Here is a 21,203-nt window from a genome sequence, read left to right as displayed (position 1 = left end):
ACTTCCGGTCTCCGGGACTCCATTTCCTCCTCTACGGGGAGCTAATAAATAGCAGCTTTGGGGGAACGCTGTGGTGATTCAGAGAGACGGTGGGTGTGGGCAGTGTCGTCTGCCCCGGTGCCCAGGGCAGAAGAGCACAGTGGTGCCCGTCCCTGCAAACGCCCAGCCAGTCACCGTTGGCTGACTCGTGGACATTCCAAAAATGCTCCGGGATCCAGCTGAGGAATCCCACCTTCCTCCACAAACCCGAGCCTGACCTGAACCAGTGACATCTGCCCGGGACCTAAGAGCTCTCTGTGAATTTGGTCAGTCACCATTGTATCCCTTTTCTAGGTGAGGAAACAGGCTTGGAGACACCAGCTGTCTTGCCCAAGCCCACCCAGGACCCCTCCAGGGGCCGGAGGCAGAGCTGGGATTCCAAACAGGCAGCCCGACCCCAGGGGAGTCCCTGGGCCTCGCCCACCCCCCACCCGCCTGCAGCTCCCGGCAGAGGCCCCAGGGCCTGTGCACAAACGTAAGCCAGAACCGGTTTTCCCCGGTTCTGTCACAGGCCAGGCCTGGGAGAAGGCTGCAGGGACCCAGACTCAGCCCCCGCCTTGGGGAGAGAGGGGTCGAGCGCAAGATCCACAGCTAAGCCCTCCGGAGGTCACAGCCCAGGGGAGGGAGGTGTCTGCAAGGTGAGCTTGGGGGACCCAGGACATGGCTGGTGATGTGTCTCCAGAAAACCCGTGGGCCCCTCAGAGGAAGGGGTCTGAGATTGCACAAGAAAAGGGAACGCATAGGTCCCAGGAGCTGGCAGTCACGGGTGGTGTGGCCGTGGAGAAGGGGGAGCAGGGACAGCCCAGCTGGGAGCCCGGGCCACACGGCCTCCAGATCGCTGGTGTGGAGGACAGCGCTGGGGCTCCCGGAGGCCCTTCTCTGGGCCTGGGGCCTGGTCCCGGAGTCAGAGAAGCTGGGAACCAGGACCCGCCTCTTAGATTTCCTGAGCCTAAGAAATGACAGCTGCACAGTAATTGTAGTGAGAATACAGCAGGAGATAAATAATTACTGTTATGCATCTGAAATCATTTCACGCACTTCGCACATGTTCACTCTTTCAATCCTCGCAGTGGCCCCAGGATAAAGGCACTGTTGTTACGTCGCGTGCGGCAGAGCTGAGGCTCAGAGAAGGTCGTGATTGTCCGGGGACACAGCGGGTAGAGCGGAGCTGGGATCTGAATTCAGGCCATGGATCCAACGTCTGTGTTTCTAACTGGTTCAGGCTACTCATCCACTCCCATACGGACCATCATCAACCCAGAACCACCTTCAGCATTTTCTGGGCTCGAATTTTTAAGATTTCTTACAGATTCATTTTACTTCTTGGGTTTACGTTGCTTTGTCTTTCCTCGTCTGCATTTTACAAAGTGCCTTCTCTTTCTTGACATTGATAGCGCTGTTATTGTCAAGCTACTAACAGCTAATATTTACTGAGAGCTGCCCTAGGCCGAATTCTCTGCTGAGCAGCTTTATATCAACTCCCGTAGGAGATGGGTCCTATTACCCCCGTTTTACAGATGAGGACACTGAGGTTCAGAAAGAAGTCATTTGCTCAAGGTCACAGAGCAGGCGACTGTCACTGGGGATATTTAATTCGGGTGTGCTCCAAAGCCCGCGTCGTCAACCCTGAGCCCAGGCTGCCTCCCAAATGACATCCCTTGGTCCCAATGACCACCTGAGGGCTAGTTGTTGGACAAAGGACCGGAGAGGGGCAGCTGCTGACTCCAGGCCACACGGCACATTGGTGGTGTTGGAGGCAGAAGCAGGACCGGAACTGGGGGCTGCTGATTCCCACTGGAGAGCTCTCCCTGGCCCCCTCCCGGCGCCGGTTCCAGGCCCTGCCCCCATCCAGCGTGCAGCTCACCCGTGCAGGCCACAGCCGCGAAGACCCAGCACTGGCCGTACTTGACACGCTGGCAGCCGGAGCTCTTCCAGCGCCGCAGAATGTCCACACTGCCGATCCAGAACATGGGGCTGATGCCGTCCCCGTAGTTGTTGTCCCAGCGCCCCAGCAGCACGCCCTGGTCATCGTTGCAGTTGACCTACAACCAGCGGGGGCATGGGAGGGACTGAGCCTGGGAAGCAGGTGCTGTGAGTTCAGTGCGTGGGGAAAGGCAGGGAAGGGAGTTTAGGATGAGGGAACAGCCCATGCAAAGATACCAAGGTATGACAGGCCGGTATGTGGGAGACGGTTGGGGCCGGAGCCCCAGGTGGGAGAGAGAGAAGGGGAAGGGAGGAGGTGGAGAGGGGTCGAGGTTACGAAGGTGACGCTGGAGATGTGAACTTGTCCGTGGGGTGGCAGGAAGGTGATAAGAGGTGATCTGAGTTTTACGAAGACCCTCTCTGGCCCCTGCCCGGATTGTGTCATTCCTCCCAAACTCTGTTGCCTTGGGAATAACATCCAGCTTCCCGACCGGGGTCCGTGAGGTCTGCGTGGTCTAACCCCTGCCCACGTCGGGCACGCCGCACCCCCTTGCCCACTCCACTCCGGCAGCACCAGCCTCCTTTTTGCTCCTCGAACCTGCCGAAGTTTTTCCCTCCTTAGGGTCTTGGCACAAACTGCCCCCGGCCTGGGATGTTCGTCTCCGAGTTCCTATATCAGCTGAAGGATCACCACTTAGGGAGGCCTCCACAGCTCCTCCCCGAAGTTGGACTCCGCAGTTAGACCCCCTCACACCCTCTGGCTTCCTTCAGTACGTGCGTTATCGCCTACGATTGTGCCCTCGTTCACTTGACATTTCTGTTAATGTCTCTGTTAATGACATTTCTGTCTCCTCCCACCCACCCACTAGAACATAAGCTCCATGAACTTAGAGACCATACGTGGCTTATACCCGGCTGTTTCCCCAGTGCCTAGGACACAGGTGGCACTTGGTAACTATTTGCTGACTGAGTGAATGAATGAATGAATGAATGAGTGAGTTAGGGACCACACGACATTACCCTTATTGGTGTAAATCCTGCCTTTCCAAATACACGCACTCTTAGCTGAGAGTCCCCCTACCGAGCCCAGTGTGGAGCGCAGCCTCCATATCACAGGAAGGGAGGAGTCCGCTGGGGCCCATCGTGGGCCTCGACCCCGGGGCGGGCCAGCCACTCACTCACCATGCCGCTCACCACACGGCCCACGTAGACGGGACTGCTGCGGCGGGAGCAGTCGCGGCCGGCATCCCTCAGGAACTTGGGGTTCATGTCCAGGAGCGTCAAGCAGATGTCCAGGATCCCGTCTTCAAACTGTGTTGTAGGAAACAAGAGGAGGATGAGGGAAATGAGAAGTCACCTCCTCCGGGAAGCCTGCCTTGAAGGTCTGCAGCTCTACGTCCTCTCTGGTCCACCTCTCGCACTAGGGAGGTCCAGGCTGGGTCTGCCACATCTCTGCGATGCCGGCTTTGTCTGGCCCGGGACGGGGTGGGGTGGGACAGTGACAAAGTGTGAGAAAGAGGAAGGGGATGCGCCTGCATTCAGAGCCTGGCTAGGGGGGTCCTGGGGATTTGGAGTAGAAACTACAGTGTCCCTGGAGCGTCCCTCTCCTCAGAGTCACCTCAGGCCCTGCCACCGCCCCTTTCCCATCTCTGCTCTGCCAAATATCCCACTTCCCCTAAGGCCTGACTCACCCTGCAGAGCTGATGAGATTCCTCTCCTGCCCCCACCCCACCCCCACACACTGCTCTGATTGGAACTGAGGTCAATTATATATATAAATCTAGTCTTATGACTCCCGTTTCCACTGCACCCAGGATAAAATTTAGACTTTCCCTGTGAGCTGCAAGGCCCTTCACAATCCGGGCCACACCCCATCTCTGACCTCTTATCACCACTCTCACCCACACTCATTGCCCCAGGGCCTTTGCACTTACTATTTCCTTTGCTTGGAATGTTCTTCCTGCTACTCTCTGTATGGCTCACACCTTCTCATCCTCATTGTCATTATTAAAAGTAGGATCCTCCCTCCTTGTCTCATTACACCACACCACCTAGTCTGACAAGTCCAAAGGCAACCTGGCCCCTCCTCCCCATCTCTGTGGTCTTGCCCCAAAGCAGACTTTATCTCAGGCCTCCCTCCATGGTGCAGAACAGCTTCCCCATGGCTCTGAGCCCCTTTGTGGCTCCCTAGTGACATCAGCCTGACATTCACAACCCGGACACTGCTGACTTTTCTCTCTTCATCTCTTGGGGCTCCTTCGCACATACAGTGCTCCCCAAGGCTACAAAATTCTTCTTAAGCATGACTCTTCTGAGCTTTTGCTCAGGCACTTCCCCTTGCTTAGTAGACCGCATTTCCGCCTCCTCCAAAGCCCAGCTCAGACCTTGCCCTATTTCAGGAATCTCCCTGATCCCCACAGGCAATTTATTCACTTCCTTTCTCTAGGTCTTATCATCCCGGATTGTGATGGCTTCCCGAAGATTCACAAGGGCTGTGTCCAGTGGCTCAACACAAGCCTGGACCCAAAACAGGAACTCAGGGGATGAAAGGAAGGACTTGGCTTTGTTCTGTTGGTCAGGGTAAAATACAGAGCCCTGGGAAAGAAAAGCCAATTTACTCTTTGATGTATGTTATGTATCCCGGTCATGCCACCATTTCATGTACATCTCACAGCAGGCTACAGGTTCCTGGGCAGATATGCTTACAACCATTATCCCCAATATTCAGATGGGGAAACTGAGGTCAGAGCTCCAGAGCACACAGAGAAGACTTCTCTGTGGCCCCAGGGCAGGACTCTGGAGGCCCAAATATGGAAACCCCACCTCAGGGGCTGTTGGAAAAAGTCTCAAGGTGAATCCCATGTCAGAAGGCCAACAGCCCCTAACACACCAGGAGGTTGAAGGGCCAGGAGTGGGAGGACTCTTGCTTCATGAGGTTTCTCAGCAATGTCTCAAGAACTTTCATGGGAGGCTGGATGGCAGAGGAAATAAGACGACTAGTTTGAACCACCAGCCTGGGATGACCTGCTGGAAGGTGAGGAACCACATGGAACAGGGATGAGCCATCTAGCTGAGGTCAGGCCAGCCCAGCCTAGACAGCTAGGCTCTGGTTGACCCATGAATTTGTAAGAAATAATAAATGGTTGTTGTTAAGTTGTAAACGTGTTGTTAAGTGTGTACATTTCAGGCTTGTTTGTTATTCAGCAGCAGCTGACTGATACAACCAGTGGTTCGCAAAGTATGACCACTGGTCAGCAGCATCAGCATCATCTGCGATCTAGTTGGAAATGCGAATTCTCAGCCCGCACCCAGCCCTACTGAATCAGAAACTAAGGGTGGGGACTCAGTGATCTGTGTTTTAACACACTTTTCTGGTGATTTCTAATGTACGCTCAAGTTTGAAAACCACTGATCGAGACGATGGTTTAAAGCCTCCTCTCGGGACTTACTTAGCACATAGTAAGCATTTTTATTACTTAGTTATATGGCCTTGAATGTTCCCTTTCTCCCTCCTGGAGCACCGACCGGCCCCACAATTCCCAAAGGCTCTCCTGATTCTTTCCCCACCTTGAATCTGGGGCTGCCATTCCCACGGTGGGTAGGGCAACCCTTTGCCGTATGATCTCGGGCTTGGCCTGGGCCCTCTCTGAGCCTCCAGCCATTTCGGGGCCCTTGAATCCCTGACAGCCTGTGGTCACAACCCCGAGACCAGCTCCCACCTCTGAAGCTTTCAGTGCCTCAGGCCCAGGGCCCAGCACACAGCGGGCCTGTAGCGGTGGAAAAGGCAGCGTGCGGCCCTACCTGCCCAAAGTTCCAGGGTATGTTCTTGATGAACTTGGCCGAGCCCTGGTAGATGAAGCCATGCTGGGTGAGGATGTACTCGTGCCGCTCCTCATCCGAGTCCAGGTACACAGCATCCCCTGGGGATGGGAAAGAAGGGGCCTCAGCTCTGGGTCTGGCAGGGCACAGGGTCACCACAGATAGGGCAGCCAGGCGCCGTAACATGGAATGCAGATCTGGGAGGTGTTTTGCAAGCTAAAGCCCTCAGCCGGTGTGAGCAGGAGGGTAATTCAAGGCAGAGAGAAAGCCCACTAGGGTCACCGAGGCTCAGGGGAGTCGGGATCCTGTCCGTCTCGAGGGGGTCCGGGAGGGCCGTCTGGAACAGGTGACCTCTGAATGCCGCCTTGATGAAGGACTAAGATTTAGATACTTGGAGACTGGCGGGATGACATTCTAAGCAGAGGACCAGAGACAGCAAAGGTGCGGCTGCCAGGAAATGCCTGGAACTCAGTGGCCTGTGGCTGATGACCGCAGAGAAGAGGGCTGCGGCAGTCGGGGCCAGAGGGCAGGAGCCGTAAAGGTCAAGTTGGCCTTTACCTTCGCCACTTCACAGGTGAAGAAACTGAGGCTGGGGAGAGGAAATCCAGGGCCACGTCATGACTTTGGTGGGCCCTGGGCATCTTTGCTTCTGTGGGCCCCTTCCTCCGTAAGAAAAAAAAATTTTAAATATACTTTATGACTGCATTGGTACCATGACAAATATATTAATATCACATGTCAAAACACATCCTCTGACCTAAACATTCATTTTTTTTCTCATGATTTTAAAAGAAATTAAAATATTTTTGGGGTGCCTGGGTGGCTCAGTCGGTTAAGCATCCGACTTCGGCTCAGGTCACGATCTCGCGGTCCGTGAGTTCGAGCCCCGCGTCGGGCTCTGTGCTGACCGCTCGGAGCCTGGAGCCTGTTTCGGATACTGTGTCTTCCTCTCTCTCTGACCCTCCCCCGTTCATGCTGTCTCTCCCTGTCTCAAAAATAAATAAACGTTAAAAAAAATATATATTTGTAAAGGTCCCTAAAAATATGGTGGCCCTGGCCCGGAATGCAGAGGCTCAGGCCCCTTGGGTCCCCGGGCGCTGTCTGGCCCACCCGCAAACCCCCTCTTATTGCACGGAGGAAAGCAAATGAGAAAGTGGCCGAGTATTTTTTGCCTTGTATATCCTGCACTGTTGGCTCCCGGGACTGCAATAAAAATAGCCTTACAGTAAATGAACTAGGTAGTGGTAAGTCAGCAGATAGGTTGGGAGAACGAAAGAGAAAGAAAAACCCAGGGTGTTTCGTCACTGTGGGGAGAGTGTCAGTAATGTCAGCTCGGCCCCACCCTGGCTCAGCAGGCAGGGACCGTGCCCTCCTCGCAGCTCTGCTGGTCAAGGTGGGGATGAGAACCCCACCCCCGCCCCCCCCTCCTCAACCATCCCCCCCCCGCCCTCGGGGATAGGAGGCTCGGGTTCCAGAGGCAGGCCCCAGAGGGACAGCAATTTTCCTATCCCACCCACACCCACACCTCCACTGAGCCCAACTTCCTGCCTCAGCATCATCAGCTCCAACTGTCCCCTCCGGGCTCCCGCCCTGGGATGTGGGTCACTTTAGTCACTGTGCTGCTTGGCTGACAGCCACCCCAATCCGCGGGGCGGGGATGGGGCGGGGCTGGAGGAAAGGCCAAAGGAAGGGGACATCCCCGGAACTCCGCTCCCTGTTCCCTGAACTTTTTGAGACCCTGCAGTGTCGACGAGTGGGGGACACTGGCGTCTTCCTGCTCCACGGGCAGGGCTGGCGACTAGCCGTAAGCTTTGCAGATTGGTGAGATCAAAACACATCTCCAGTGCGGTCCAGAGAAGCCACTTCTGTCCCAAGGCACCATGTCATGTGGCCCCAGGGCATGTGAGCAAGGATGAGCGATCTTCCCTGTGAGGACCTCCCGGGGATGACCTCATGTCCCTGGGTGGAGGGCCAGATCAATACACTGTCCTCACTGGCAAGATGTGGAACATTCTGAGCTCTTAAGAAGAAAAAGCAGATGGATGCACAATGATGGGGAAAAATCCTCAGGATGTACGGTAGAGGGGAAAAATGGAATAAGTTGTAGGTTGATGTATACTGTGGGATCCTTTTATGTTTAAGAGAAACCCATTAACGCAGCGATGCCTCCAGGCACATGCACTCGAATCTAAGGAGAGGAGCCCCCCAAGACAGCTAATAATGGTGCTCCCCAAGGAGGAGAGTCAACACGGGGGCCGTTTCCCTGTAATGCTTAAAGCTTATGTGAAGAGGATGTTCTCCTGTCTTACTGTTATACTAAAAATAAAAGCCGGAGTCCCTGGGTGGCTCAGTAGGTTGAGCGCCTGACTTTTGATTTCAGTTCACGTCATGATCTCACGGTTCATGGGTTTGAGCCCCGCATCGGGGTCCGCGCTCACAGCGCGGAGCCTGCTTGGAATTCTCCGTCTCCCTGTCTCTCTGCCCCTCCCCTGCTCGTCCCCTCTCTCTCCAAGTAAATAAGCTTAAAAAAAAAAAAAATGAAAGCCAAGATATGTAAAAGAGAAAATAAAAAACCTTTCCCCTCAAACGTGTTATAAAATGTCCCAAAATGGTGAAGAAAAAAATAAAAGCAGTGGTCCAGTAAGGAACTGGTCGTCTGATGCTGGAGAGGCTGGAATGTGTGGCTGGACCCCAGCGTCGAGGAGGGACTCCCCATTCCCAGGCCTGCCCACAAGGCATCTCTCTCGGCCGTGCTGTGCAGGAGCAAGAAAGAAATGGATCTGACTGCCCTGTCGGTCAGATGGGGAAACTGAGGCCCGGGAAGGGATGTGGCAGCCCCCGCCTCCCCCTTCCTCCTCGAGCCAGCCTCCTTTCTTCTGAGCTGTCCCCTGCAACTTGCTAGTTTTGTCCAGCATTGCCCACTTACTTACTTAGAGGACCCTTCAAAAGCCACTTGACCTCTCTGAGCCTGCTTCCTGTCTGGGAATCGAGGACACTAACAATCTCCCCCTTGGGATTACTGAGAGGAGGAATTGAGGGAGCGTACAAAGAGGCGCGTAGGTAACCGAACTGCTCCTGCCCGCCTCTCCTGGCTACCCTACCCCTCCACCTCCCTCAGGTTCCCCTCCCCAGGCCTGTCTGGGGAGATTTCAAACAGAGCCCCACGAAACACCACCAGACGTGGAGCCATGGCCCTGGGCCTCCCCTGGGCACCGCATTCCCGAATGGGGCTCTGAACCCGAGACGCGTCTGTGCCCCGGCACAGTGCCGTGGGAACACATGAGTTCCGGCACAGGGTGAGGTCCCTTGGTAGCTGTGTGGCCTTGGGCAAGTCATTTTGTGTCCGAGTGCCTGTCTTTTCCTCCATAAGTAGGGATAATAATAAGAGTACTCACATCGCAAGGTTTTGGCGAGGCCGGAGCTCGGCACGGCGCTGAGGGGGTTTCGCTCAACCTGCTTTGATGTCTCTTCTGCCCCACTGCCCCCACCCTCAGTGGCCCCCGTGGGTGGGCCCGGCCCTGCCCATCTCCACACCCTGCCGACGGATCGTATGGCTCACCTGGGCACCAGGGGTTGAAGAGCAGGATGAAGTGGCCCAGCACGAAGCTGGAGCCCTGGTAGCCGGTGGAGGCCTCCAGGCTGAGGCGGTACAGGCCGATGGGGGCGTTAGGCGGGGTGCTGAGCTGCAGCGAGAGGGCACTGTCCTGCTGGCCCACCACCTCGGCCGTCCAGGCACCTTCCTCCACGGCATCGGACAGCGGGAAGCGGGCCCGGGTGCCGGCCTCCTCGCTGGGGGCTGGGCCTGACAGAGGAGAAGCAGTGGCCGTGAGCCGGACGTGGGCAGGGAGGGACGGCAGCAGACCCGGCGGCGGCCGGCACACGCCGGGGGTCCCACGGGCCTGGGTCGGAGGCCGAGGTGCGCTGCCGACCGTTGAGGGAACTTTGGCGAGAGGTTTCACCTCCCTGAGCCTGGGTTTCCTCGTCTGTAAAGCGAGGGTCAGACCCCGACCTCACAGGGCGCTTTTGCAAGAGCATACGACAGGTCTCGCGCCCACAGCAGGTTCCCAACCGGACAGATGTCTCCCGGGGGAGGGGACCGCTCAACCTGGGGCAGGGCCTCCGTCGCGCTGCCCGGGCTGGCGTGACTTTGCACGCCCTTTCTCTGGGCTCAGTTTGTCCATCTGTAGCACCAATGAATGCTCCATTTCCTCCTAAATCCTTTACCTGCAAGGGTCCAGCTCTTCCTTTCAGAAGAAGAAGCCCAGACTTTGAGTAGGATAAGACCTTGGTCCTCTGATGCCCCACAGGAACCCGTCTGGGAGGCCCCTTCCAGCCTCTAGGTGTCTGTCTCCCCAGGGCCCCCTCCGGCTTTTGGCCTCTGTATCTTCAAAGGCAGTTCCAAGGAGGTAGTTATAACCACCGCCCCCCACCGCCTGCTTTCCCCGAGACCGCTTGTACAGATGGGAAAACTGAGGCTCAGAGAGGAGGGGGTCTCCTGAGGATATCGTAGGGGTCTGGGGCAACGTCAGCATCCGAGCCCAGTTCTCTAGGCTCTGGGCTGTCCTCCACGGCGCCTCTCATTCCTGTGGTCTCTTGTGAGGGGTCTGGAAGCTTCAGTGAGATAGGGAGCCTGCTTTTCCTGGTGCGGGGAGGGCCCTGCCTGTGCAGGCAGGTTTGAGTCATGGGAGGGCGAGGAGGGGCTGGTCATCTTTTCTGGACTTGGGTGGCCGAGAGGAGAAACAGAACCTTCTCTGCCTGGTTGGGCGGCTGCCCGGGAAAGTTTATTTTTATCCTTTCATCTCCCTCCCTGTAGCTCTGCCCACCTGCTGTTAACAATATGGGGGCTTGTTCACGGAGGGGCTCCCTCCCAGCACCCTGCCTCCTCCTACCCACCCGACAGCCCCGGCCACACCCGAGCCCAAATATAACCATGAGCTAACAGGCATGACACAGGCCTCCGAGGCCCTGACTGGGTGCCAGGAGTCAGCTATAAGCCTGAGAAGTCAGGCAGCACAGGGCCCCAAGAGCCAGCCTGGGTCTGGTCCCCCTTCTCAGGTTCTGAGCGCTCCGTGAGCTGGGGCTAAATCACCAGGCCTCTCTGATCTGCAATTTTCTCATCCAGGAAGAAAACAGGCTTGGACCACATGCCTGAGGAGGGTCGATCCTGTGTCTGAAACTGGCTCTGTGACCTCGGACAAGCTACTTAGCTTCCTTGGGCCTCGGTGTCCTCATCTGTAAAATGGGGTCAATTACAGTATACCTAGCTCCTCGTAAGGTCATTGTAAAGCCTAAAGCAGTTGAGGTACATCGCATGGTGCCTGGCACACAGTAAGTGCTCAATAAATGATAGCTCTGGTTTATTATTGTCACTCTCACTTCCTAGCCCGGTTTGGAGGACCGGCAAAGGACTTCTCAGGAAGCGTTCAAAACAGTGACCAGTGCAGTAATTGTGCAGTAAATGTGAGCATTCCTCAGTGTTATTAAAAGTCAGAATCCCCAGGCCAAACAACAGATTTTGAGGACTGGGGCGGAATGTAGAAATTGTCTTGTTCAACTGAATCACTTTACAGATATGGAAACTGAGGCTGCAAGGGACAAAGGCGGGGAGACCAGTTTGCCTGGGACAGCCCCAGTTTATACCTGCGGCCCCAGCATAATTCTTAATGGTGTCCTTTCATTCTCAGAAATGTCCCTGTTTGGACATCCAGTGATCTGGTCACCATGGGAATAGCCTGGGCCAGGTCCCATAGCCACTCTCTCTATTGACATACCACTCTCAAGGACAGGTCAGGAAACATTTCCCTTTCTCCCCGTCCTGGGGCAGCCGTGCACACACACACACACACACACACACACACACACTGCTTTCTTCCAAGGGTCCCCGGATGGGGGGTCGGGGAGAGAACAGGTTGTTCCCCACACCCCCCTCCCGCCCCCCCCCCCCCCGCCACCACTGCTCACATAAGCTGGCTTCGAAAAGTCATCGGCTTTGGTTTCACATCTTTGTGGGGCCAGAGATGCTTCGGGGAATCCCTGTGGGCCTAAATGACCTGGAGACCTGAGGAGTCCTGGGGACTATCCCAGACCATGACTGGGTGGAGTAGGGGGGTGGACGAGGGCAACCTTCCAGAGGAAAGCCCTCTATTAACCTCATAAAGGTTCTTTTCACCCCCTCAGGCTGGCCTCACTCCCACCCCACTCACCCTCCAAAGCTTGGTCCCCTCTTGGAAGGAAACAGCTTTATTCCCATGATAAAGTGTTTGTCTATTGCGGTCTGTGTCCCGTAACAGAGCCTGTCAGGTCTCCAACTGTCTGGGTGAGATACACAGCATCCGGGTATGTGTAGGATCAGGCCACATACTCCATTCACTGAGTGACCTTCGCCAGCTCTCTCCTCTCTCTGGGCCTCAGTTTCCCTTAGGAGGCAGGACAGGCTGAGCACAAGCTAGAATGTTCCAGCACAAGAGCCAGGTGCTCAGGCCAGGCCCGGGGCTGGGTGCCGATCCAAACCAGGCCTTGAGGTGAAAGGCCTGGCTTCCTGGTATTGTCCCTCAGGCTTCCTCAGCCCATGGGAGGGTCTTGGTGGCCCAGACAGGGAAGCTGTGTGCATCCAGAGATAGAGTGCCCTCCGTGTCTGCTCGAGGGACTGTGGAGGTGACCAGCACAGACCGGCTATGGTTTGAGATAAATTCGTAGAGACTGGAGAACAGAGATTGGCTGCTGGGATGGGAAGGTCAGCTGTACCCACCCCCTCCCCCAGCCCTGAACTTGAGGCCTAATTACCTGGCCCCCCGGCCGCCTCGCTAAATGGAGAAGAAACAAGAAAGGAGATGCCTTGAAAGAAGAGAAAGAAGGTGGGAAGTCAGTGGTAGCCTCCTCTGGGAGTTTCTCTACTGTTCCATTTCACAGAAGAACAAACTGAGGCCCAGCAGGCCCTTATGGTGATTAGGTAAATATGTCTGCTGTCAGCTCACCAGTGAAAAGCCTCAATTCTGGGGGCAGGGTTTGAACCCTGCTTTGTCCTTAACTTACCGCGTGACCTGGGCAGGTAACTTGACCTTTCTGAGCCTCAGTATTTTCATCCGTAAAATGGGGTCTCAGTATGTTTCCCAGATGGGCAGATCGAGAACGAGCATGCATGCAGTAGGTTGCTGTGATTCTCATCATCCCAAGCCTGACCCTGACCTTGACTCTTCTCAGGGTATCCTACCCAGCACATAACTGTCATATACTACAACCTTCCACTTTACAGAGAGGGAAACTGAGTTAGAAAGATCAGAGGCTCCCAGATGCTCCTCAGTTCAGTTAGAAAGGGCCCCAAGGGGACTGGTTGTGTGTGTGTTGGGGGGGGGGGGTGCTGCCCCTGGGTAGTAGGTGTATCTGTGCCAGAAGCAGAGAGGGAGGAAGGAAAGGCATGGGGGAGATATCCGTGGCCGGTCTGCAAGCACCATGATAAGCCTTATCAAACGGCCACCCAGGTAAATATGGGCCGCAGCCTGTTTGCTGCTCTCTCTGCCCTCGGTGGTCTCAGAAAGAACTGGCCTTTCTCACCCTTGGGCAGAGTCCCAGCCAGGTGGCCCCTAGCTGACCTCAAGGGAGTGGTTCCCACCAGGAGCCAAATCCAGAGATTCGGCATTCGAGGCCACCTTCCCAGGAATGGCAAGCAGAGAAGATTGCGAACCGGGCATGTGGGGATGAGGTGGCTGGGGCCACCCGTCACTGGGCCCCCCAGAGCAAAAGCAGCAGCGGCTACTAACGTCTACAAGGCACCCCGCCACGTCTGGCCCTTCTCACCTAACACCTTCTACCAGGAGTGCTTTTCACAAGGTAAAACTCAAGCCCAGAGAGGCTAAGCAACTTGTCCAAGGTCACACAGCGGGTAGGCAGTCCAGTCCGCACCAGAGCCCAGGTCTGCCACCCCCTGAGCCTGAGGCAGCCCTCCTGAGGCCTGGAGAAGGAACTATGGGAACACAAAATTGTCCCCTCAGGGAGATGGCAGCTGGGTTCTCTCCACTACCCAGAGCCGACGTAAGCCCGATCCCAGAGGCCTTCAGGTTATGTGGATTGGGGGAAGTAGCTGTTGATAAGAGTTGGAAAGCTGTTTTGATTTGGGCAGGATCTTGATGACCTTTGTGGTGGGAAGCCGTTATCCAGGGCGATAACAGGTGTTCGGGAACCGGGTGTCCAACAAACTTGTTTACGAGGCTGGTGGCCTGGGGCATCCCCTTTCCACTTTCTGGGACTCAGTTGCCTCATCTGTACAATGGGGCTAGTGGCCACTAGGACCTTCTGGGGGGGGGGTTGGCAAAGAGGAACGGAGCCACCTGCCTCGTCGTCAGGGGGCCAGGAGATCACAGAACAGAGCAGGTCGGGGCGACGGGGTGGTACTCACCGGTCGTGACACTGAAGGTGAGGCTGTCCACACTGGCCTCGTAGTTTCGGCCCTTGAAATGCAGAGTCAGCCGGAAGGCCTGGCCCCGCCGCACCACCAGCTTCTCCCGGCACAGGTCGGCTGTGTGGTGGTCACGGCCATTGGCCTCCAGCTCCAGGTCACATCTCTCCAGAACCAGTTCTGCGGAGACAGCAGGAGGGGCGTGAGCCTGAGCCGGGGTGGCCTCCCTCAGCCAGTTGTGCCCTCGGGGCTCCGTGGATGTGGGGATCCCCGGGAGCCAGGCCTCTCTGGATGATGGCTATCCGCCCTGCCCCCTCCCCAGCCCCCACCCCGCCCTGTCACCCTGGGGTCAGCCGGGGCCGAATCTCCCCGACGACTCGTCTCTTCCTCATAGTCACAACGCCGAGCTCACTGTCATAGTCACAATGTCGTGCTCACTGTGGCGTGGTGGGAGAAGTCCTGGCCGCCTTCCAGCATCGTGACCTCAGGCAAGTCCACTTTCTGGACTCCCGTTCCTCACCTGTCACGGGACTGCTGTGAACCACTTAGTACAGTGCCTGGCACATAACAAATGCTCACTCAACAGGAGCTATTCGGTCAAGATTAAAGGGTTCTTTTGTTAAAAGTGAGGCGGGGCAGTATCGGGCGGAGGTTCAATTTTGCCTTTTAGGTTCGGCTTTCAATTTACAGGGCATACGGAGGACTGAGGAACACGTTAAACACAGAACCAGGATGCGATCGACAAAATTCACCCTCTGGGAGACAAAAGGCAGAGGAGTTGGTTGTCTCAACAAATACACCGCAAGGTGGGGCGGCGTCTGGGTGACTCAGTCCGTTAAGCGTCCGACTCTGCATTTCAGCTCAGGTCACCGTCTCCCGGTTCCTGAGACCGAGCCCTGCGTCTGGCTCCACACTGAGAGCACAGAGCCTGCCTGGGACTCTCTCTCTCTCCCTCTCCCTCTCTCTCTGTCCCTCCCTCGCTTGCAGGCACGTTCTGTTTCTCTCTCTCAAAATCAATAAATAAACTTAAAAAAAAAAAAAGACTGCAAGGAAAAAAAAGAAAAAAATTCGTCGAAGGGAGAAACTATAGATTAAGAGAAACGGAAGACACATTTCGACCCATCGTGTTCTGCGGGCCTCATCTGGATCCTTAAAAACTATTCTAAAACGTTTATTATACTCATGAGACAATCACAGATTTGAATGCCCGTGGAATCGTGGCGATATTAAGGACTTTTGGTTAAGTTATTCATGTCTTAAAGAGAGAGAGCCCTTATGTTTTACTGAAATATTGGCAGGTGAAATGGTGATGTCCGAGATTTGCTTCCAAATAACAGGGGCAGGGGTGGGGAGGCGAGGGGTACTGGGCGGCAGGAGTGGCCACAGGAGGCTGCGTGATGAGAACACAGGCATGTATTATATTATATTCTTCTCTTTACTTTGATGTGTCTTCAATATTCTCCATGATAAAAAACGGTTTGAAAATGACAGAGGGTTTGGAGACTTCCGGACCTACGCTTTTCGGTTCTGCAGTGCTGCTGTGTGATCCTGGACGGGTCTCTCTCCCTCTCTGTGCCTCCTCTGAAGTCTCAAAAGGCTGCTGAGAGGACTAGGAGAGGAAGTTATGTGGAAGCTCTATTTGTGGTTTCAGAGGGAGCTAAAGACCGAGGCAGGGGTAGAGGTCATGGGCGGGGGTGGGGAGTCCGAAGGCAGCACACACCTCAGAAATCTTGGCAAGCTCAAGGTTAAGATTAAGAAGACCGCAGCGTGGGGAGAGTGGGCAAGGTGGACTCTCAGAGCCGTGGGGCCCTTGGAGAGTACGCGGTCCAGCTGAGACCCAGGGGCAGGGATCTGCCCAAAGTCACTCAGCAAGTGGGTCCTTCCACGGGGCCATCGACTCGGGTGCCCTGCTTCTGCCGTGGAAGATCCCCAAGTGCCCGGTGACTGCTGAGAGAGGGCTTTGACACGGCTTTTCTCCCCCAAAACCTCACAACAAAGACTCCACCTATGCAGATACTATCACCACTGGGAGGAGATATTCCGAGGCAAGCTGCGGCATTGGGATTTGAACCCGGGCTGTGGATTCTGGAGCCTGCACTGGAAGCCCCTCGCTCCACGGCTCGGGGTTTGCTCCCCATCTCCCCCACTCCTTCCTTCCCTTCCCTAACACTCCCGTGTTGTTCTGAGCCTGGGAAGAGACCCGAGGGAGCTGCCCCCTGGGGCTCACGGCAGGAGAGACCTCCCCCACCGCCAGGGAGGGCTTCTGGCTGGCCCGCTAGGGTGAGGAAACACTGTTTTTGAAAACTTCTACTCCAGAGAGCTTAAGCAGGAAGAGACCACCATCGCGCCCCTGGAAGACCACAGAGAGATTGTCAGTTCCTGGGCTGGGACAGGTGGGGTGCTTTCTTGGGCTATTATCTAAAGAAGAATTTCCAGAAGTCATGCCCAGCTCCCAAGGTGCAGAAGCACTGAGCTCCAGGATCATAGGATTTCTGCACTGAGTAAAGGACCCCAGGTCTCCCAGGCCAGCGGGACCCCTGTAGGAGACGGCCACTGTGGTAATGGGGCAGGTAGGTCATCCACAGCTGGCACCTCCAGGGTCCCCCAGCCCCACGGAGCCTCCCTCGGGGCCAGGGATGGGAAACTGCATCCGAGATGCCACCTAGAGGACCCATCACAGCCAGCCCTGAGCTGGTTTTTGATCTCACGTGTTGGGGGGCCAGATCCCAGCTAGGGACAAGGGGAGCCCGAGGTCACACGGTTGGTCAGCTTCCCTCCTCCCGTCCCTGCTCCACATGCCCCATGTCCCTCTTCAGAGCCCCTCTCCCAGCGCCTCCTTCCCGGGCTGCAGTGTGGTGTGGAGGCCCTCTCCACATGGACTCGAGCCGAGAGTGAGCCGGGTCACGGGGTCCAGCCGCTTTAGTCCACGGACACCCTGCATTGCAGAAACCCCTCCCCTGGGACAGGAGTGCTGCCACCGCTGCGACTGTGTGCGTGTGTGTGTGTGTGTGTGTGGAGTGGGGGAGCAGGTAGGAAATTAATCGGACCCCGACTCCACTCCCCTTGGCCCTCACGGATGTACCGAGGGCGACCCATCCATGTTTTATGGGAGGGGAAACTGAGAATCGACAAGTGGCCAAAGACTGGGGTTGCAGAACTTGGGGGCCGGAGGGGACCTTAGAGAACATGTGTGCTCTCAGCCCAGAGGGTGCTAGAACCTCTTCTCTGGCCCCAGGGCCAAGGAGTCAGCCAGGCATGACTTGCACACCTCTAGGTACGACATGCAGGCCTCCTCCCCGCGGCTGGCAGGGACCAACCAAAGCTAAGTGTCCTGAGGCCAGGCCAGACCCCGCTGCACAGCTTCGTGCCGGCCGGCCCACAGCAGGGACCCAGCCCCGCTAACTGACCGAGGACAAGTGACAGTGGCCCGTTAGTCCAGTGCTCTGCAGTTGACAACACGCCTGCATGTTCCACTGCTTTATCTGATTCGGGGAGGCAGGGGTTAATGATTTTGCCCTGGGGATGGAAAGGCCCCAGCGGGGCCAGGCCTGAGGGGGAGCCGGGCCCTTCTCACCCAGCCCAGCCTTCCTGTTGCTCTCCAGACTGGGGAGAGCGCCTGCCAGGTGTTGACCCCCAGCCGACCATGGCACAGGGGGGACCCCTGGGACAGGGAGGGGTGGCCAGGCGCGGGCCCGTGAGTGGCGGCAGCGCTGACCCTGATACTCACCCTCGGCCATGGTCAGGTGGTGGCGGTGGCTCCTCTGACGGGTGGCAGGACCCTCCAAGTGCGACCACTGAAGGCGAGCAATGCTGAAGCTGAGAGGGACAGAGAACTTATAGCCCGCTTTGGGCGGGCAGGGGGCGGGGCCGCGCCAGAAGGCGGGGCCACGGCGGGGCCACCTTTGCCCATTCTGGGCCCTGCTCTCAGCCAGTTCTGGTGCACCGGGGGCAGGAGCCTGAGAGGAGAGGAGTGGCAGCTGGGCAAGGGCGCCCCCTGGGGGAGCGGACAGCACTCGAGGCTGCGACGGCAATGGACAGAGACACAGAATTAGAGCAGGACACACAGAGGCACCTGGACACATCATCAGACTCTGGGTGATAGAGGCACCTGGGCACAGAAGTACACACACACACACACACACACACACACACACACATCATCAGGTGTGGACACAAGCAGAGCGGGGCACCCACAGACACACAAAACTGCAGAAACTCTGAGATAGACCCCCACGCAGACGTGGGCTCGCGTGCAGACATGCACACGTCCCACAAAGATAGGCACACCCACACCACTTCCTGCGGCAAAACTGATAATCTGCCTCTCCCGTCCACCCCTCAGCCCATCTCATCATCCGTCGTCCATCCAGCAACCCGTCCGCTCCCCCACCCATCTCTCCCTCTCTTCCCCTCCGCTCCCTCCACTGAGTTTCCCGGCGGATCCACTGTGTGCCAGAAAGAAACAAAGCCAAACTTCCAGGGACTCAGCCTCTGACCCCTGGAACCCAGCACCTTGGCCAAACTCATCCTGGTCTCTCTGGTTCTCCAGGCTCCTATGCTTCCCACCCACCGGGAAGCCTGAGCAGGGAGGGTCCCCGGAAAGACTGGAGCCTGTGGGCCTCCCCCAATTTTTTTTTTCTGGAACAAGTTCCATACGTATTGATGGATCTGGGCTACCAAACTGGCCTTAGTTTCCATTCCTGTGCGACCTAGTGGAGGGAATACATCCACGTGCCTTTAGTGGCTGTTTGTCCCTGGGTCAAATGGGCCCTGTCGGGGGTCTTAGGGGAGCAAACTCGCGACACAGTGCTGGGTCCTGCTGACCTGTAAAATAGAACCCTGTGAGTGAACCGTGTAATTGCCCCCTTTTACAGATACGGTAACAAAAACTGTTTCCTGCAGCTGGCAAGAGCTCGGAGGAAGAAGCAGGGTGAGCGACAGCAACCAAGAAACCAGGTTTGGAGTTCCCGCTCCGACCCCGACCAGTTGTGTGACCGCAGGCAGGTAGGTTGACTCTCCGGGCCTCAGTCTCCCCTCTGCAAAATGGTGGCAAGAATTCCTTTCTTGTAGGCCTGGAGTTAAGACTACCAAAAAGACTGAGGTTGAGCACCTAGTCGGTAACGAGCACTTAATAACCGGGGGTCCCTGAGTTTTGGAGCAAAATAGCCAAGTGTCCCAAAACACTTGGCCGTGAGGGACGGGGACCTCAAGGAGAAACAGGAGGGCTGGGGACTGTCAGGCTTGGTAGAAGGGGTACCGCAGGCTGTATGTTTCTACAAATGTCAGCCCTGCCCCAGGCGAAAGGGTGCGTTTTGCTTCTGTCCATTCTCTTCCACTTGGAAATAATACCTTCTCCTCTACTTGGTACTAATTTTCCTTTGCAACCCGTCTGGGAGCTCCCTCCAGGACAGGAACCCACTCGACTCTCTTTAGAATACCCGTCGGGTTGTTCCTGGTAGGGGACCTGGCCCAGAGCCCCGGGCCTGTACGCGACCCAGACAGCTGCCTGCTATTCCTTCCTCTGCCCTTTCCATAGAACTGCGGCCACCTTAGTGACACAGTGACTTGAGCAATCAAAGGTCGGGACCGGCTTCCAAGAAGTGACAAGTAGTGACCAGAGCCCAGGCTGGGCTTAAAGGCTTGATTCCAGGCCTGGGGACCAGGGGACCCTCGCCCCACTCTTTCCCATCTGTTCAGAGGGGCTGGGAAATCCTGCCTTGTCTTACTTTATTGGACAAGTAAAGATTCAAAACTCCATTTCACTAAAGGAAAGGCAGACCCAGAGAGGGTGGCAATGGGCTTAAGGTCCTCAGAGAGCGTAGGCAGGGGTCCTTCACCTCCACGCGTGAGGAGTGCAGTGCAATGGTCAGAGGGGAGCATCTGGGCTCACTCTTGGCTGTGTGACCCTGGGCAAGTTACTAGACTTCTCTGAGCCTCAGTTTCCTCCTATATAAAACGGGTATACTAAGAATACCATTTTAATAGTTTTAATATGTGTGAGTAAAACAGGCTGCAGACAACGCAGAATATTGTCTATTGTCTAGAGGTGCTCAGAAGAAGTCTCTGCCTCCCAAATAAGTCTTGTACCCGGGGTCGCTGACTGATGAAGTTGAGTCACTCCCTAAACTCCACCGTTAGGGAGATCAGTCCTTCACCTCTCTAAGGTTCCAGGCCTCAAAAGTGAGGGTTTTTAAAGTTTTTTAAAGCTTATTTATTTATCCGAGAGAGAGAGAAAGAGAGAGAGAGAATATGAGTGGGGTAGGGGCAGAGAGAGAGAGGGAGAGAGAATTCCAAGCTCCACACTGCCAGGGCAGAGCGTGAGATCATGACCTGAGCCGCGACCAAGAGTCAGATGCTGAACCGACTTGAGCCACCCAGGAACCCTGACAGAAGTGAATTCTTAGAACTTTTGAATAACCTCGTACCAGCCAGACGTGCCTTTTAAATCTCACAATACGATGCTCGTCGTTTGTTAAATAAGGAAACTGGGGCTCAGAGCAGTGAAGTGACTTGCCCAAAGTCACACAGCTCCCAGGAAGTGGGAGCTTGGAACCCGGGGTTGATTCAAAAGCCTGTGCTGACTCTTCCGTGGTTCAGAGGTCAGTCCGATTCCACCTGCTCCCCACCCCCTCCCTCCCAGCGGTAGGGCCTCAGGGGCCTGGGTCAGGTTCAGTCCTACAGCTCTCTGTAAGTGAGGCTTCCGAGGGCAGTTGTCAATGCTTCTGAGCCATTGGTGCCTGGTAGTTTCAATAAACGTTTGTGGTGTAAGAGAGGGAGGGATGAGTCAGAGAGAGTTGAGGGAAGAACGGAAAGAAGGAAGGAAAGGAAGAAAAGAATAAGGTTCAGAGAGGTCGGGGAAACTGCCTGAGGTCACACAGCACGACTGGGATCCCAGGGCCTGGCCGGGCTTTGCTGTTCTCCAAGGACAAGGAACTCCCAGGCCAGAGATGGCCTGAGCTGGGAGAAGCGGGGGAGGGCAGGGCAGGGGAGTAGTGGGTGGGACCATGATAGGGCATTTGAAGGCCTCAAT

At 56.0% G+C, this 21,203-nt stretch overlaps 1 protein-coding gene across 1 annotated transcript in view; it reads right to left on the bottom strand.

The window, feature by feature from the left end:
• TGM2 (transglutaminase 2) overlaps nucleotides 1–18,025 on the bottom strand; it is a 31,913-nt gene extending 13,888 nt beyond the window's left edge. The window contains exons 1-6 of the mRNA XM_030309623.1: nucleotides 17,901–18,025; nucleotides 14,174–14,353; nucleotides 9,341–9,583; nucleotides 5,764–5,882; nucleotides 3,145–3,273; nucleotides 1,904–2,081 (exon numbers count right to left, since the gene is read on the bottom strand). Coding sequence (XP_030165483.1) covers nucleotides 1,904–2,081; nucleotides 3,145–3,273; nucleotides 5,764–5,882; nucleotides 9,341–9,583; nucleotides 14,174–14,353; nucleotides 17,901–17,910 — 859 coding nt within the window. The 5' untranslated portion in view covers nucleotides 17,911–18,025. The remainder of the gene's footprint in view (nucleotides 1–1,903; nucleotides 2,082–3,144; nucleotides 3,274–5,763; nucleotides 5,883–9,340; nucleotides 9,584–14,173; nucleotides 14,354–17,900) is intronic.
• Between the last annotated feature and the right edge of the window lie 3,178 nt (nucleotides 18,026–21,203).

The sequence above is a fragment of the Lynx canadensis genome, chromosome A3 (assembly GCF_007474595.2).
Source record: "Lynx canadensis isolate LIC74 chromosome A3, mLynCan4.pri.v2, whole genome shotgun sequence".
Classification (NCBI taxonomy): Eukaryota; Metazoa; Chordata; class Mammalia; order Carnivora; family Felidae; genus Lynx; species Lynx canadensis.
This window is presented reverse-complemented; position numbering and strand designations above follow the sequence as displayed.